The sequence below is a fragment of the Sorex araneus genome, chromosome 7, assembly GCF_027595985.1.
Source record: "Sorex araneus isolate mSorAra2 chromosome 7, mSorAra2.pri, whole genome shotgun sequence".
In the NCBI taxonomy this organism is placed as follows: Eukaryota; Metazoa; Chordata; class Mammalia; order Eulipotyphla; family Soricidae; genus Sorex; species Sorex araneus.
In genome coordinates this window covers 60,366,422-60,383,641 of record NC_073308.1, presented here as the reverse complement: position 1 = coordinate 60,383,641, position 17,220 = coordinate 60,366,422, and the positions used below count along the sequence as shown (strand labels likewise).

The following is a 17,220-nucleotide window of genomic DNA, read 5'->3' as shown; positions in this document are numbered from 1 at the left end:
ACTCATTTGGGCAATTAACTTAATACTGTTCAGTATTTTATTATCCATTAGGATAAATGACATTTTTGAAGCTTCTAAATGACTCCTTTGTTTTCATTCGAAATGTAAAATCTTTTCACAAGCCATGTCCAGACTATGTTTTGTGTATGTGTGGCAGGTAGCAGACCATGGTGTTTGTCAAACCAGGGTGACTTGATGGCAGAGTGGGTGACACAAAGCTGTAGATCTTAGTGCCAACTTTGCTATAATCTAAAATACCCTTTCACCTTCCGAGTTTTATTTGCAAGGCATGAGATCGGTCAGCTTCATATTTCCAAAGAATTCAGTAAAAATCAAGTGTGTTTGTTTGCTTTCGTAACTCCATCAGCTGAAATGTCTGATGAGCAGAGTAGCACCTGTGTACCATTTTTGGCCTAGGTGCAGGGAAGCCTGGCTCCACGCCCAGAGGTTCTCAGTTTTCTGTTTCCAGATTGGGGAGGGGCTTGAGGATGTTGGAAAGCTCCCCAGGTGAGTCTAATATGGAGCCGGGATTGAGAAGCATTGCTGTAAGGATCTGTAGTGGGGTTGTGACAGGGGGATAGCCACACTTCATAAAAGAAGTTGAACCACTATTTCCCATCATGCATATAGTTTAACTGAAAATGAATCTTAGATGTTGGACCCAAATTCATAAAATATGCCAAAGAAAACATACGTGAAGCATGCCATGATATTGGCTTCATTGGTGTCTTCAGTGATTTGATATCGTTGACAAGAAAAACAAAAGCAACAATAAGCAGATGGATCTGTGTCAAACTGAAAGCTGCTGCTCTGTGAGAGAAACTAAGACTAAAACAAAAAGACACTCTGCTGAACGGGAGAAACCATTTGTCCATAACACATATAACAAAGAGCTAATATCCATTGAAGTATAAACTCCACCACCACAAAAAACTAAACAACCCCATCAAGACAAGGAGAGAAGAGATGAACAGACCTTTTCCCAAAGAAGACATATAAATAGCAGTAGGTACATGAAAAAAAATTATGTTCAGCTCACTGATTATCCGGGGAATGCAAATCACAGTGGCAGTGAGATCCGGTCTCATGGGAGTGAGAATAATTATATCAAAAAGGTCAAGAGACAAGTACTGGTAGGATGTGGAGAAAAAGGAGCACTTATACACTGTTGGTAGGAATATAAATGGGTTCAGTCTCTCTGGACAGCAGCATGGAAATTTCTAAAAGAAATTCAGAATAGAGTTGCCACATTAACCAGCAATTCCAGCCCTAGATGTCTGTCTTAAGAATCCAAAAACACGAGTTCAAAAAGATACATGCACACCTACGTTTATTGCAGTGCCATATGCATAGCCAAGCTCTGGAAACAATCCTTGTACCCAACAGTAGGGAAGTAAGGAGAGAAGAGGTGACATTTTTTTACACAGTGAAGGATGAAAACTTGCCTTCCCCTGCAATGTGGGTGGTACTGGAGGGCGTCATGCTAAGCAAATCAAGAGAAAGACAACTTGATGATCTCACTCCCATGTGATACATAAAAAACGAAGGGAACAGACAAGGTTGAATCCTTAGAATTTGACCACAGAAATGACCAAGGGGAAGGGGGCTGGGCAGCTGAATGGGTCCAGTGGACAGTGGTGGAGGGGTGTGGATGACATCATAACAGTGCACCCCCAAAGCATATGGTAGGTAAAGCAATGAGTGTTCTTATATACCAATATTACCTCTTTTTTTAAAAAAGGGAATTGCTGGATTCCAAGCCAGGTTTGAATATATGGGACAGTTCTCCTTGGGACTAGAAATTGTGCCACATTGGGACTAGAGCACTGGAGTCACTGAGCCCCAGTGACTCAGTACTGGCATATGTCCAGGTGTGAGGGCTGCGACTTTACGGATGGCCGGCCACAATGGGGCAGGAGTGGGTGCTTGGGGGAGTGGAAGTTTATGGTATTTGTGAAGTTCCTCGCCCTCCTCAGTTGTCTTGTCAGGTTGCTTCCATTTTGTGGGCAGTTATCCCAGAGGTGACAGGGAATTGGGTGTCTCCCATGATGTCTCAGATTTTTTCTCATTGGTTATTAAGAGTTGTTCCCTCTATTGTCTGCCATGGAGGCAGGGGGAGGGTGGGAAGGTGGGGGTATACCAGAGATATCGGTGTTGGGGAATGCACTGGTGGAGGAATGGGCGTTTGATCATTATGTGATTGTAACCCAAACACGAAAGCTTGTAACTATCTCACGGTGATTCAATAAAAAAAAAAAAAAAAGCCTTTCCCTCCCCTGGTTGACTCAGCGATGAATCTCATGTTTTCTGGTTGCTTCCAGGGGTAAGAGGTTCAGCGGGTTCTTTGGAGTTTCTGGGATCGGTGTGTTCTGAGAAATGTCGCTGAATTTCCTGGAGGGAGGGACAAGAAGCTAAAAGGGCAGAGTTGGATTTACATCCTCCAATGCCGGTACTTGAACTCTTAGAAGGGAAGACAATGTCTTTCACAGTCATTATCACATAGTCTGTATAACTTTTAAAGATTTAAACTTGTAAAGTTTTTCTGTTTGGATTTTAGAGGGCAGGGGATACAAGTGTCCAGGCATTGCTTAAACTCTTGACTTTTCCCCAAATACAATGCAGAGCATGCAATTGGGTACTTTGGGTACACTTTGTGGGGGGCGGGTATGGGTATTTGGTCACATCCTTTGAGGCTCAGGTTCTCTTCCTGCTCTGTTCTTAGGCGTGACCTTGTTGGTGCTCAGGAAACCATAGATGGTGCCTGGGAGTGAACCCCGTCAACCTTGTGCAAGGCAAGCACCTGCACCCTGTACTCCCTTTCTGGCCTTGGAGCATGCTTTTCAAGCCTCAATTTTTTTCTCTTCTAAGAACCCATATACTGACCACCCGGGGCCAAGGTGAATTGAGTGGGATAATGTGGAAGAAGTGCTAACATAGTACAAGGCACAAACCTCTGATGGTGTCCACGGGGGCTGTCGCTGGCCTTCAGTTTAGAGTAGCAATGCTGAATGACAGACAGTAATTTGCTATTTTCTCCCCTCCTTTGGAAATGGTGCCTGAGCTGGAAAGTGCCTGCATGGCCTGGGCTTCATCTGTGGGGTGAGAATGGGGAGGGCTCAGGGCACCAGCGCGGCCCTGTGGGCTCGGCACACTCGGACCCCGGCCCCGCATTGTCATCATGCTGCAGTGGATTCCATGGCTCATGGGTCCCTTTGTGCCTTCTCCTGGTGAGCCTCATCTCCCTGACCGCCCCATCCTGTGTGTGTCCCACCCGTGTCCTTCAGACGAGACAGCGCAGTGGGGTGCGTGGCGGGTCAGTAGGATTTCTGGGGATGGCTTTGCTCGGGGAGGCATTCTGTCCAGTGCCTCAGATTCCAGGGGCTTCAGTGGCACAGTTTGGGCTGGATACTGGGACACTGAAGAGAGCGGAGGCCGAGCCTCACAGCCACCAGGTCTGAATGGGTAGACAGCTCTCTGTCCCCATTGCCCATGTGCTGTCACTCACAGGTGACAGGTGCCACTTGCCATCTGCTATGAGTCAGCCGTGTTAGGAGTGCAGGGGCCTTTCCTGGAAGCACTGGGCCAGCACAGTGGTGGTTGAGAAATCAGAGTGAACCAAACTCACATCGCTGAGGGAGGGTTAGGCAGTTCCAGAAAAGCCCGTGTGGGTTAATGGGCCTAGGAGGCGCCCTGTGGTCTGATGGGTTGAGAAACTCACATAATGAGCGAGGGGGTTGGAGAGCCCGAACCACTCCTCTGCCATCAACTTAGCTGCTGGGGGAGGACAGGGTTTATAATACAAGGCTGAGGTTGCCCCAGTGCCCCAGGGAGGACTGTGTCCTTCCTGCTGGCAGTCTGGCCTTGGAGAGCATCAGGCAGATGCTTTGCCTTATCAAGATAGCCAGTTTGCCCCTCCCTGTGCACAGGACAGGGCACGGCCAGGCCAGGTCATTGCGGGAGCAAACCTCAGGTCTCTCTGGACTCTGCTGTATTAAAAAAGTCTGATCTTTCAGACTGTTAGAGTGGTGGCAGCTGGAAAGTCATATTGAACAAAGAAGGGGTGGGCTGCATGTCACCCCGACGCTCAGCGCCCTGTCCCAGGCTGGCCATGGCAGGAGAGAGAACATGTCTTGCCTCCTCTTTTTGTGCCTCCGCAGCTTCTAGTATACTGTACACATGAAAAGCACACAATTCGCAAGCAGCTGCTTCAAGAACTATAGCAATGATAGTGACCTGCCCTCTTATCACTGTGCCTCGATGGTTTCCATCACTTAGGCTGGAAGGCGCAATTGTCAAAGCAGAGAAGTGAATAGAGTTCTTACTTCCATTACTTCCATGCTGTCCAAGGCTCAGATCTGGGAGGCTGAGAGGATGGATCATTTAGCTCAGTGTCATCATTTTACGGCTGAGCACGTGGCTTGGGGCTGCAGAGGGAACATTCAGAGTCTGCGCTCTGGGAGAGGAGTGAGTGGAGGGTGGGGAAAGGGAGCCCTCCCCCTTCTTCAGCCGCAATTCTTGGCTGCAGGTCCAGGCGGCAGTTTTACACAAACATTAGTGACTCTACTAAGCAGGTGGTTTTCAAACCTGGATCTGCGGGTATGCAGCCAGACAAGGTTGAAAGCCACTGGTCTAAGGTTCTATGATGTGTTTCTAATGACCCCCCCCCCCCCCCCACAGAGCCTGCCTTTCTTGGTCAGCCCTGCATGTGTGGACAAGGTTCCACCACCATCTCCAACTTTTGACATATCACACCACTGACCTTGGCCCTTAGCACGTGAACTTGTGTGCCATGTGACAGGGCAGGTCACTGTTGCTTCTTGCCATAGCAGGTGAGACACTAAGACAGCACCTGCCCTGGGGTACCAGAGGGCAAGGGTGAAAGTGCCAGGGTCTCCTGTTCCCCCTCATATCACTTTCTGCTACCTGGCACGACCCCCCTTTCTGCCTTAGAGTTCTTAGATCTGTGCACTTGAGAGAATTCCCGCTTGGCAAGGAAGCACTCTTGCGGTTCCCCTGGCGGCGAAGAGAAAGAGCAGCTGGCACAGAACTTGCACTGTGCAGGAAGGAAGTGAAGGTCTAAACAGAGCTGGCGGGGCAGGAACTGGGGGAGTGGTACACAGAATGGTCGGCCAGCAGCCTCCTGTGCCTCCTCTGTGCCAGGAATTTTCCCAGTGCCACCCTAGGGTTGGTGTGATGGTCTTGAGATCCCCAAGGCATCAGTGAGCCCACTGAACACAGTGCCAAAACAGCTACAGATGTGCTTATTTCTAACACCATCTCCTTTCTCCATCCAAATTTCAGTATCATAAGTTTTTCATTTAAAAATTAATCTTCATTCTTGTTTATTACAGAGAATTGGTAGGTAAGCATAGACCATGGCAGTGCTGGGGGGGGGGTGCACACTTGGTTTGCAGTACATTGGGGTCACACTCTGTACATTGGGGCCCTAGGATAGCACCCAGTAGTTGGGGCAATGCTGAGCATCGAACTTGCCTCTTGACTTCAGTGTGCCAGGTGGCACTCGATCACTGAGCTACATGCTCTCAATCCCTGCTCCAGCCATCTTCAAATACCAGGTTTTGCCATATGAGTGAGTCAGAAAGTCAATTTGTCATATTTCCATTAGTATGCAAAATACCAGAGTATATTATACTTAGTGATGCTGAATATTAAAAATCACTGTAAAATGTCATTCTTATGATAGGTCAGGGTTAAAGAAAAGTTTGAAGACCGTTTTCCCCTGCTTTGGAGGATTCTCTGGAGAATGGGTTACAAGAGTCTTCTTGATGTTTTCTTTCCAATTTATCTTGAGCTTCTGTGTTATTAAACATTCATTTATTCACTCACTCAACAAATAGATTTTGAGCACCTGTTATATGCCAGGCACATGCTAGGCATGGGATCTCTGTAGCAGTTTACTTACAAGGCAGATCATCTTATTTTACGAGAAATCAGCATGGCCGTTTGCATAAGTAGTACCTGTGGGTAACAGAAAACTCCCTGTAATGGTCTTTTCCTATTCCAGATACAAACTCTGTTTCACCCCACTGGCCACCTCTAGATGCCAAGGGAGAGGGGGAATGTAATTTTCCCGTTAGAGAGCTGGTGTGTTGGGTTGGAGAGACAGCTCAGACCCAGCACCGCACGCCTCCCAAGCACTTCCTGGAGAGACACTGGAGCATTCTCAGATGTGGCCCCAAGCAGAACAAAAACAGTTTATTACTCAGGAAGAACAAAAGAATGTATCTTAGACAATTTGTCCCTTCTGAAAACCCCAAAGCTTATTCCTTGTTAACAAGATTTTGATCCACTGATGAGAAGCTAGAATGATATAGCACAGTGTGTAGGGCATTTGCCTTGCACGTGGCCGACCCGGGTTCGATTCCTCCATCCCTCTCAGAGAGCCCAGCAAGCTACGGAGAGTATCTCGCCCACATGGCAGAGCATGGCAAGCTACCTGTGGCATATTCGATATGCCAAAAATAGTGACAACAAGTCTCACAATGGAGACGTTACTGGTGCCTACTCAAACAAATCGATGAGCAACGTGATGACAGTGACAGTGACAGTGATGAGAATCTGGATACCTCCATGACTGTAAGCGCCAGGCACATGTCACCCACTGGGCAGGTAGAGGCTGTACAGGTGATCTGCAGAGGAGAGGGTATCCCGGCTGCCTGATGGACTGTGGTCCTACGTGTGCCCTGCCCATCCACAGGAAGAAAGGACGCCTTCATCTAGTTGGCAGATCACCTTCTGATCTGCCCAGACCGCTAGCTTCCCAAATTGGGGCTCTCTGGGTCCTTCCACTCAGAATGGGAACCTTTTACTAAGGCACAGAAGTACTGTTGGACGGGCTGGGTTTCAAGGGGATCTCAGGTAGCGTAGGAGTGATGGCAGTAAGCATTTGACCCCAATCTTACCTGGGATATATGGCAGTTTACCACACTAAAGCCAATTGGATTGGCAGCTTCCAACTCTGTCCAGTAGGAATCAGTCATGGAGAATGAGGCAAACAAACACACAAGGTTTGGAGTTGCCGGGCAGCCATCAGCGAGCGCACAGGCTGGCCATTTGTTCAGTACAGTATCGCTCTCCTGCCCTGGCTCTCAACAGGTGAGCCATTGTTTAAGTTGACAGAGACATTAAGAGCAGTTAGTGAGCACAGCAAAATTCATCGAGTGCATTAAGAGCTGACGGTGAGGTATTTCATGTAGCCAGTCAGTTTGCACTCTTTAAAGTTTAAAGCTGTGATAATTTCCGATTCTATTTTTGCCTATGTTGCCCTCTACATCTAAAAGACCCCAAACCGTTTTATACTTTTCTTTCGTGGGCACACATTTGCTTGCCTGTGGATGTATGTTTGCTTGCTTTTGCCTGTTCTTTCCAGTGCATGTTTGCTTGCCAGAAAAGTCCTAAACAGTTTGCCAGAGGACTATCCTGACGTTGGGGGTTTTATGAACAGGACAGTCTCCCACAACCTGCTTAGATAAAACTCCTCCTTGCACGCACACACACACACACCCCTCCTTATTGTATGCACATACACAATTCATTGTATACACACACTCCTCCCTTTGCATACACAGCCGCCCTGCCCCACACACACATAGTCTGAGTACACAAAACTCATTGTATACACATACACACTCTCACCCTAGTCTAAGGTGCTGTCCAGCCTCCTCATCCTGAACTCTATGCATCAGGCACTCCTCTCCCCTCGAGAAAGAGGAAAACGAGGTTATAAATTAAGCTCACTTTTACTTTCAATTTGAAATGGGAAATTAGATTTTTTTCCTCTCTTTTTCATTTCAACAAGTGCTTTAGGGAGATAATGCTGTAACAAAGGATTCGGTTCTTAAGCATCAGAATTATGAAAAGATAGGCAAGGTCCCACCCTCCCTCAGCTGAGAAATTTTAGAAGTAAAGAAAAAAATAGCTCATCCAGAACCCCACCTTATCTAAGGCAGCCGCTGGCACACATCTCAGACAGTCTGGAGTGAAAGTTGTTGTGGATCTTGATTCCTGCCCAGCATGCTCCTAAGAGAATGTCAGCAATTCATCAGCAACAAATGCGCTGCACGTACTTCAACAAACTGTGGGGAGGAAACCAAGAAGGAAGGAGAACAGAGTGGAAGAAAGCAGCCTGCTCACCTCACTTCGCCGTGGCATCTTTCCATGCTCACTGACTGTTTTTAAGGGCCTCCTTTCCCCCCATTCTCATCTGTAACTTGTGTGCCAGGTGAAAGAGGAGAACTCTGACATCGCCGCCTCAGTGGGCCTTGCCCTGTCATTTTCCAGGGCTGGGTAATGAGCAGGTTCGGGATAACAGAGGAGCGATCAGAAAGACTAGAATTACAGAATTCGTGTGGGCAGACACCTGTGTGTTTTCTCTGTCTTCTTTTGTCTGGAGTCTCTGTGTGTCTCATGGAAAATAAGCCAAGAGCCAAAGCTGCCTTTGATCATCCGTGCCTGCCTTTGTTATAGTCCTGGAATCCTGGCGGATGAGTCTGTGGATGAATCCAGCCCCACGAGATTCTGCCCAGCTGGCAGGAGGAATGAATGGGGTGGTGAGGGCGGGACTCCAATACCCCTTCCTGGCTAACTGGTCTCAGCGACATTTACTGGACACAAACTCCTGAGATGCCGACCCATTCCTGTCTGCTGCTGGGTTTCACGTTCTCCTCATCAGAATTCAGCTGTGCCATCTTGTTAATCAGGAAGAGAAATTAAGGGAAAGTCTGGAGAAGCTCTTTTCTTTTCCCCCCATGGATCACTTTACCACGATTCAAGAGCATGGCTTGAGTTAGGCTCAGTGTTTTCCATAAAACGGTATGTACTTGAAAAGGAAGTTTTGCTCTGCTGTTCATGAATTGTCCAGTTAATCCAGTCCCCTTGCTAATGAAGGCCCCCCTATTTGGGCTGTGAGAGTTTTTGGGTTTCTTTGTTGATAAGAGATCTGCCGGCTCCCCTCTTGACACATTTATTGATTTTCCACTGAGCGGCAGGCACAGCCCAGGGCCTCTGGGAATTTTCGCCTCTGATCAGAGGCAGCCCTCTCTACGGTTCATTTGCCATCATAGAGAAAGGAAAATGTGTTGAGAGGCCAGAGAGATAGTATAGTGGGTAGGGTGCTTGCCTTGCGTATGGCAGACTTGGGATCGACCCTGCACCCCATATGGTTCCCCTGAGCCTCTTCAGGGGTGACCTCAAGTGTAGTTAGGGGTAAGAAGTGAGAGAGACAGAGAGAGAGAGACAGACAGACCAGAAATTATGATTCCCAAGCACAGAGCCAGGAGTAAGACCTGTTTGAGCAACTGCAGGATGAGGTGCCCCAAAGAGAACAAAAATAAGGAAGGGAATGGATTGAGCCTAGAAGGAGGAAATGGAGGGACTGGATGAAAATTCCAGAATAGGCAAGAAGGTTGAGGTGGAGTTTGGGGTCACAGAGTTCTCCATCATTTGTTGGCCTGGGGAAGAGGAGCAGGGAAGCAGCATAGGGTGGGGCGAGGGGTCCCCCTTAAGCAGGAGGAAGGCTTTCTGATTGGAGGGTCCTGCTGTACTCCTGAGGAGGTGGTGTGAGCCTGAGTTCTGAGGTGGACTGGGGGACTGTGCCCCACCTCTTTCCTATAATGCTGCCCCCAGCACCTGCTGGCTTACCCAGTAGGTCACTTCATCTTAGTGACCCACTGTGTGGATCAAAGAGCAGAGGGGGTACTGAGCAATGGTACGGCAGATAGGGTGTTGGCCTTGCACATGGCCAACCTGGCTTTGATCCCCAGCACCACACATGGTCCCCTGAGCCCACCAGGCACAAGCCCTGAGAGCAGAACCCGAAGTAATCCTGGAGCACCACCAAGTGTGGCCCAAAAGCCAAAAGCAGAGGTGACATATATGCCCTTCAGGACAGTGGCTGCCCCCAATCTGATAGATACTGTCAATGTTTTCTGGTTCTTCCTGTCACAGCAGCTGTAAGAGGAAGGAACTGGAGCAAGTAGTACACGGGAAAGTGCGGGCAGGTGTTCGTCAGAAGCCTCTAGATCTTTGCTTCAGGCCTGCAGAGCTGCGGCTTGATTCTGACCTCCAGCTCATATGATCCAAAGGACAGCGCCTCCAGAGAGAGTCGAGGGTCTCTCTGCGCCCTGTAGAGAGGTGCACAGTCCTGGGCCTCAACATTGGGCTCCTCGTGGAGAAGTTTTGCTGTATCCAGTGAAGCCCACACGGAGAAGAAAGGCAGTTTTAGAAACAGTTAGGAGCTGACCCCCCTGGGAGAGGTTTGTGACTGGCCAGAGGAAGTTTATCACTTTTCACTTTTCTATTTAACATTTGACAGATCCTTCAAAGGAGTGCTGGTGGGGACACAGACGTTTATGCTTCATCTCTTTAAGATGCGCTCCTCAAGTTCCCAGGTGGCTCGCCAGCCTTTCCACTTCCTGCTTCCGTGTAGTTTCACGCAAGCGCCCACTGAGCTTCCTGATTTGGGCTGTCACCGCCATTCACCTTCCCCTGCCTCTGGCAGCCCGTGGTCAGTGAAGTGCGTGATGTGGACCCGAACTGAGGAGTAGAAGGAGGTGTGGGGGGAGGGAGCCCGAGTCAGCGCTGCAGATCTGAGAGTCGGACTTGTTTTTGTCTGGAATATTTGACGGCAGAGCCCGCTCATGGGGAATCAGGGTGACTGTCTGCCCTTCTGTGCTTGAGTCTTCTGAGTCTCATGTCCTCAGAGAGCCGAGCTCAGCCCAACACCCCAGGGCTGCCCTTGGCCGCCAGCCTGTCCATTAGTCTGGCTCTGGCAGCAGTTAGAGGGCCCTTGGCCTGCTTTTGTTCCCCGCACAGAAACCTGCAGGGAAGATCCAACTCTTTTCTGTTGCCTCTCACCCCCATCTGTTGATCTCTGGTTGGGGGGCCTTAGTGGGTGGGTCCCAGAGGCTTGGTGGGCAGGGCTCGCTTGGTCCTCCCTTCCTCCCTTCCTCTTTCCCTCCCTCTTTCCCTCCCTCCCTCCCTCCCTCCCTCCCTCCCTTCCTTCCTTCCTTCCTTCCTTCCTTCCTTCCTTCCTTCCTTCCTTCCTTCCTTCCTTCCTTCCTTCCTTCCTTCCTTCCTTCCTTCCTTCCTCTCTCTAATTTTTCCCCCTTCATTTTATTTTGTGAAAGCATCATGATTTAAAGAGTTATAAAGACTTTGACATACAGCATTCTATCACAATCCTGCCACCAGGTTAATCTTCCCTCCACCAGTGTTCCCAGCTCCCTCTCTCCCACCTGCCCTCTCAACAGGCACCTTTCAAGTTTGTTTATTTTAGTTTTGGTCTCATGCTTTCAGTGTTGTTGACTCTGTGGTTTGGATATGTAGCTCTGTCATTCCTTAACACCACCAGTGTACATTGCCCCCTGCCCCTGTTGCTTCCACCTGTTTCTTCTCCCCCCACCCTCCCCTCATTGTCTTTCCTCCCTATACTTTACAATCAAGGGTCATCTAGGCATTTCCCCTTTAGAGCCCTTTCTAAAGAGCTCACAGTGCAGTGCTTAGCTAATCTCCTTTGCCTAGTGAAGGGAGCATCAAGGAAAGCAGTGGACCACCCATCCCATGGCCTGCACCAAGCCTGGGTGACAGGTATTCGTTCCAGTGTGACTAGACCACGAGAAAACCAATTAGGTCACGGAGGATTTATTTTTCAGGACACATAAAACTCCTGGTGTTAATTTAGATGCAAATGGAATTGCCAGAACAGCACTGATGACGAAAAGGTCAGGCTGTCCATGCGCTGGGCTCTGTTCCCACACCACACATCTAATAAAGTGCTTCCACGCCTTTGGCCATGACGCTGGGTTTGGTGCTAGTCTGTACTTGGGGGAGCTTTGACTTTAGGGAAGTGCAGGAGAACACGTGGTCTCTACACCCCGTTGGTTTGGGGATGGGGGCCACTCCCAGAGATACCTGGTCTGATCTTGTGGGTCACTGCTTGAGTCCAACTATATGGAACTGCTTGGGCCCAGAGGTACTGAGTGCCACTGCAGTGATAACTGGTGGCATTAGGGAGTGAGTTTGGGGCATCGTGCATGCAAGTTCTGTACTCTGGCCCTGTGAGCTGTGTCCTGGGATTCTCCACCCCTCACATTTTTGAGGGGTCTCTTAAGTGGTGTTTCAGTGACCCAACCATGATATGTGGCCAGTCGGTCCTGTGATAGCAGGGGATAACCAGGTCACCCTCTAGGGCTGCACTCAGCCATGCTCAGGGTATGTGGGATGCCAGAGATGGAAACTGCGTTTGCCACAGGCAAGGAATTCCTTTTAACAAAACCACGAGTTGTCTCTCTGGCCCCTAGCTGACCTATTCCAAGGGCTCAGCTGACCCAAACTGGATGGCAGGTTAACCAGGGATCTGAGTCTGGGCTGCAATGTAGACCTCAGTAGGCCAACTGACCACCGAGTGCCTGGGCTGATGGGCTGTTAACGGCTCATGCTGTATCTGCCTGGCCACCTCACACAGTCATTTCCTTGTAGGAACTGAGTTTTCCCTTGATTGCTGTGCTTATTTTCGTCTACCTTTAGTAAGAAATGCCTTTACCTTAATTATTGTGTTTTATAAGGCAGGAAGGGAGAACACAATCACGATTTTTCTAAGAGATGCAGGTATCTGAGGTTCTTTCCAGAACTGGTAAATAAAGATGAGAGTCATCTCCAACTTCCATCAGCAACTGATGGGCCTCCTTACCTGGGCAGTGACAAGGAGCACCTCTCCTGCCCCGTGGGTCTTAGTAGAAGAAGCATCAGTGGGACGTTCTGCCCAGCACAGCCGCCTTCTCCCGCTGGTTCATTCTCAGCTTTCAAGTGATCATGCTTAGGCCCCAGCCTCATCCTCATTAAGGAGGCTGCGTGTTTGGGGGGGATTAGAGGAATGCTCTGAAAGTAAGATAATGGGGCAGGAAAAGATTTTCTAGGATAAAAGGATTCCAAGGGTTGTGAAAATATGGTGGAGGCAAGAGAGGGGGAAGAGAAGGGAAGCAGCCGCCCTGGTTTGGGTGTTAGCTTAGAGTGAGTGTGACCCTGACTGACAGAGTTCGCAACTCAAAGCGTAATAGAATCAGGGTTTTAACATTTATAGCACGTTATGTAAACACTGCCCCTCCGAGTACTTTCTCAAATCCTCTCAGCTTATAAATGACAGCTTTGATTTCTTAAAAAAAAAATCTTCTTCTTTATCCCTCCTGAGCGTAGTAAATATTAGGTGTTTGATGTCTCCTTTCATGCCAGCCCCCGGAGACGGAGCCTTAGAGTCTAACAGCCGAGCTTTTGAGTGTGCGAAGTTCTAGAGTAACTTACAGCGGTGTGGTGGGCTGGGGAAGCGGATGTCGCAAGCGCAGCTCCCAGAATGCAGCAGGATGTAGGTGGACATCCCGCCCTGTAGGTGGACGGGGGACACTGGCTGCAGAAAGCCATGCAGGTGGCTTGCTCTTCACATGTACCTGGCTTGCTGGTCTCTATGACTTTTTGCTCTTTCCATCCTGGAGAGATGCCCATGTCCTCTCTGGAGAGTGTGCTTTCTCTCTCTCTCTCTCCCCTCATATCTTTCTAAGTGAAGTTTCAATAAAACACGATCTTGCTTTTTCGTTTCACCTCCTCTGGAAATCCTTGACTGTGAGGGGAAGGCAGAGGACCCCAGATGCCTATCCTGAGGTCAAGACAGACTCTGCCAGTCCTGATCCAAGACAAGCATTCCCTCCAAGCGCTGGTTGAGTAGGTTGAGCAGAGATGGGGAAGCACTCTTTCCTGGAGTCAGCCTCCCTCCATTTCCCACTTGACCAAGCTGCCAGCAGCAGAACCAATAAATATATTCAACCGACTGGTAGAATAAACAAAATTAACTAGAAGTCAGTTGCATTTCTGTGTACTAACAAAAATTCTAAAATTAAGAAAAAAATGAAAAGAAAGGACATGCCAGCTTCCTTGGGAGAGGGTTGCTCTACTTCCATTGGCTGGGAGTCAGGACTTCGGGGAAGGGACCTTGACTCGATCCACTCCTGGCTGGTGTTTGTGCTCATGAAACCGGCCTGTGCAGCAGCAACATGGGACTGTGCTCAGGGAGTGTATACATGCTTTTCTGGCCATTTTCCCTGAGCTCCAGTCATTAGACATCAGTTGTGTTTCAGTTATTTAGAAAAACTGCCTTCGCTCTCTGGGGTCTTCAAAAGAGAGACAAAGAAAGCTTAAAACTCTTCCAAAAGTTTTATTTCAAACTGGAGCCAGAAAGATTGTATCGGGGGTAAAGCATTTGTCTTGCATGAGGCAGACCCCAGTTTGAATTCCCAACACCACACATGGTCCCCTGAACACAGAGCCAGGGGTTACTCCTGAGCACCATTGGGTATGGCCCCCAAATTTAAAAGAACAAAAAAGAGCTTTAAAGCTCTGATCAGGCCATTGTAAATCACGAGATCCTTGGGAACTGCCATTTTTTTTTTTCAGAAAATATTCACTGGTGGCTTGTGGAACCGACTGTCCAGTGTACTGGAGTCGCAGAGAAAAGACAGTGAGTGTTGCTCAGTGCAGAGCCTGGCCTGGACAGCAGAGAACGCCAGTGCTCGAGTGGGGAGCTGGTTCAGTTGCAGGGAAGCAGCAGGCAGGAGCTGTTCGGGGCAGCCCAGGTGCCAGCAGGTCGATGCTTACCTGTTGCACGGCTGCGTTTGGGCTCCTGAGCTCTTTAAAGAGGACATGGTGGGATGTTCAAGGTTGAGGGTTTGGAGCTGGAGGGGCTGGATGTTGCCTTTTACCACTACATTCAGATCTCTTGGTCTGGATTCCCTGTCAGGAAATTCCAAGAGTGGGTTCGAGAGTCCCGGAGAAGCACATCTCCCTCCGCATCAAGAAAACAGACCAAAGTGATCTGGCAATATCGTATCCACCTGGCCCCTCTCTAGAACAGGACTAAGCACCAAGGCACATGGCCGTGATTTAAACCCTTCATGCACAGACGCAGCCAGCAGGGCCCACCTCCACAGAGCAGATTTGCAGAGCTTGGTTCTAAACTGAGAAGCGGATTTTGAAACCAGAAATTATCAGAAGAGGAAAGTCTCAGAAAATATAGGACTCGGTACAGTATGATAAAGTGACAGTTAACACTTCTAAAAGGAGAAGGAAAGAAGATGGAAAGCTGGGGAGAGGGAGACGCAGTCTCTCAGTGTCGCCATCTGTTTCGTTCCGAGTCAAACTTGTTGGGCTCAGTGCAGGAGAAACGTCTCATGCTAGGGTCGAGGGTTGGAATCTGGACCTTGGAATTGCTTCCTTAGAAGTTTATGTGAATTCAGTTAGAGTATTTCTGTTCTCCCGACTGCAAATCCCGTGCACCTAGAGATGTTTTATTCCACTTTTATGAAGACACAGACTTATTATTTGCACTCTTCTTATTCCCAATTAAAGTGCTTAACATTAAAATTTTGATGCTCTAAGTATCAAATAAAACATGATCTAACCATTGAAGAGCTTATAGTTCTCTGAAAGAAGGGCCATTTTCTGCATGGGAAAAAAATTATACCATTGGATAATATTAATTTATATTATAAAAATGTCACAGTTGTTTAAATAAGCAGTAAACTGTTATATCACTTTAAAAGTACATTTATATTCTTTAGTTCTAGAAATTTGACCCACAACTTCCCAGAAACCCATCTAAACATCTGCAGCAGTCTGTCCCTCTCATTTGCTGGTTATTATGTTGTTATTTTGTTAGATCATGTTATTTTGTTAGATCATGTATTGAACAGAAAATAGTTTCTGTGCTTCTAGCTCATTGCGCACAGCAGTTCCCAATAAATACTAGTGCAATGACTTAACAGAGAAACAATGTATAGTGAGTTCTCTAATTAGTCCTTTACTGACCATGTAAATACTTTCTATTATCTTTTCTCCCCCTTTCTGATGAGACACTAAAATCTTTATGACTTTCAGTGATTAGAGGTGCTGGATCCTTGAACTGCTTCTTTTGCCTCTGCTTCCCCCTTGCTGGATTAAGGGGCAGAAATGACCTGAGGAAATGTGGAAGTTTAAGGGCTTCAGTCCATGCTCTGAAGAGGTGTGGGGGCAGGTGTATTCTTGCCTTGATGGGGTCACCCGGGAGGCCCCAGTCAAAGCCCCGAGGGGCACTCACCTGTGCTTGCACTCACCTGTGCTCACTCTCTTGTTGGCCCCAGGTGACCGTGGAGGAGGTCATGACCACCACAGCGTACCTGGACCTTTTCCTGCGAAGCATCTCCGAGCCAGCACTCCTGCAGATCTTCCTGCGCTTTATCCTGCTGCACCAGCATGAAAATGTCCACATCCTGGACACACTCACCAGCAGAATTAACACCCCCTTCCGGGTAAGTGGGATGGGGTCAAGGAGAGGCATATCCACCTGAGAGCTTGTGTGGGGAATAAAAGATGAAAGTTCTCCTTTTCTCTTCCTTTTATTTTTTTTCCTCTTGTTTTTCCTGCAGCCGTTACCTTTGGATGAGATGAGCTAGTTGCATTTTGCTGTCAGGAGCCTCTTTGTCAGCAAGAAGCTCTTACTGCCTTTCACTGGCCCCCCCCTTTTTTTTTTTTTGGTTGCTCTGGGTTGGCATTTCCTTCTTTGGAATGAGCAGAATATGAGGCAGCAGCATTAGGGATGCATATGGGCTTACGTGCAGGAAGATCCAGGGACCCAGACTGTGTATCACATCTGGGCTCAGAGTTCATCTTTCAGTCCACAAATATTTTGAAACGGAAGTCTCCGTGGTTCTGAATTTAGGTAGTTCTTCTTGGTTTAGAGCTCTGATTAACTTGAACAACCCTTTTATAGGATTAGTGTCCTCTGTTGCAATCTACTTCTCAAAGACTATCTTTATTTAGATGCAGTATTAATTGGAAACAAAAGTAATAGCAATTTAACAATGTATTGTCATTGACTTTGTCACATATGGAGTTGTAGTATATATAACAAGAATGGCATTAAGGGGGAAGAAGGAGAGCTATGTCAGAGTATTTCTCTATTTCACTTATAAATATAAAGTTAAGATGTATAAATATTAAGGCTCCAGGCATCAATAATGAAATAATTTATGAAATATGATGAAAAAATCATTAGAATAATTAAAATGTTATACAAATTCAGAAGAGAGTAAAAAGGGGATCAATAAAGTATGAAAAATTGGAAACAAGGAGTCAAGAATCAGAATAAATCCAGCAATCATGGTAATAATATTGAATGCT

At 47.8% G+C, this 17,220-nt stretch overlaps 1 protein-coding gene across 1 annotated transcript in view; it reads left to right on the top strand.

Annotated features, from left to right (window-relative positions):
- FHIP1A (FHF complex subunit HOOK interacting protein 1A) overlaps positions 1–17,220 on the top strand; it is a 224,674-nt gene that overhangs the window by 178,436 nt on the left and 29,018 nt on the right. The window contains exon 7 of the mRNA XM_055144688.1: positions 16,182–16,349. Coding sequence (XP_055000663.1) covers positions 16,182–16,349 — 168 coding nt within the window. The remainder of the gene's footprint in view (positions 1–16,181; positions 16,350–17,220) is intronic.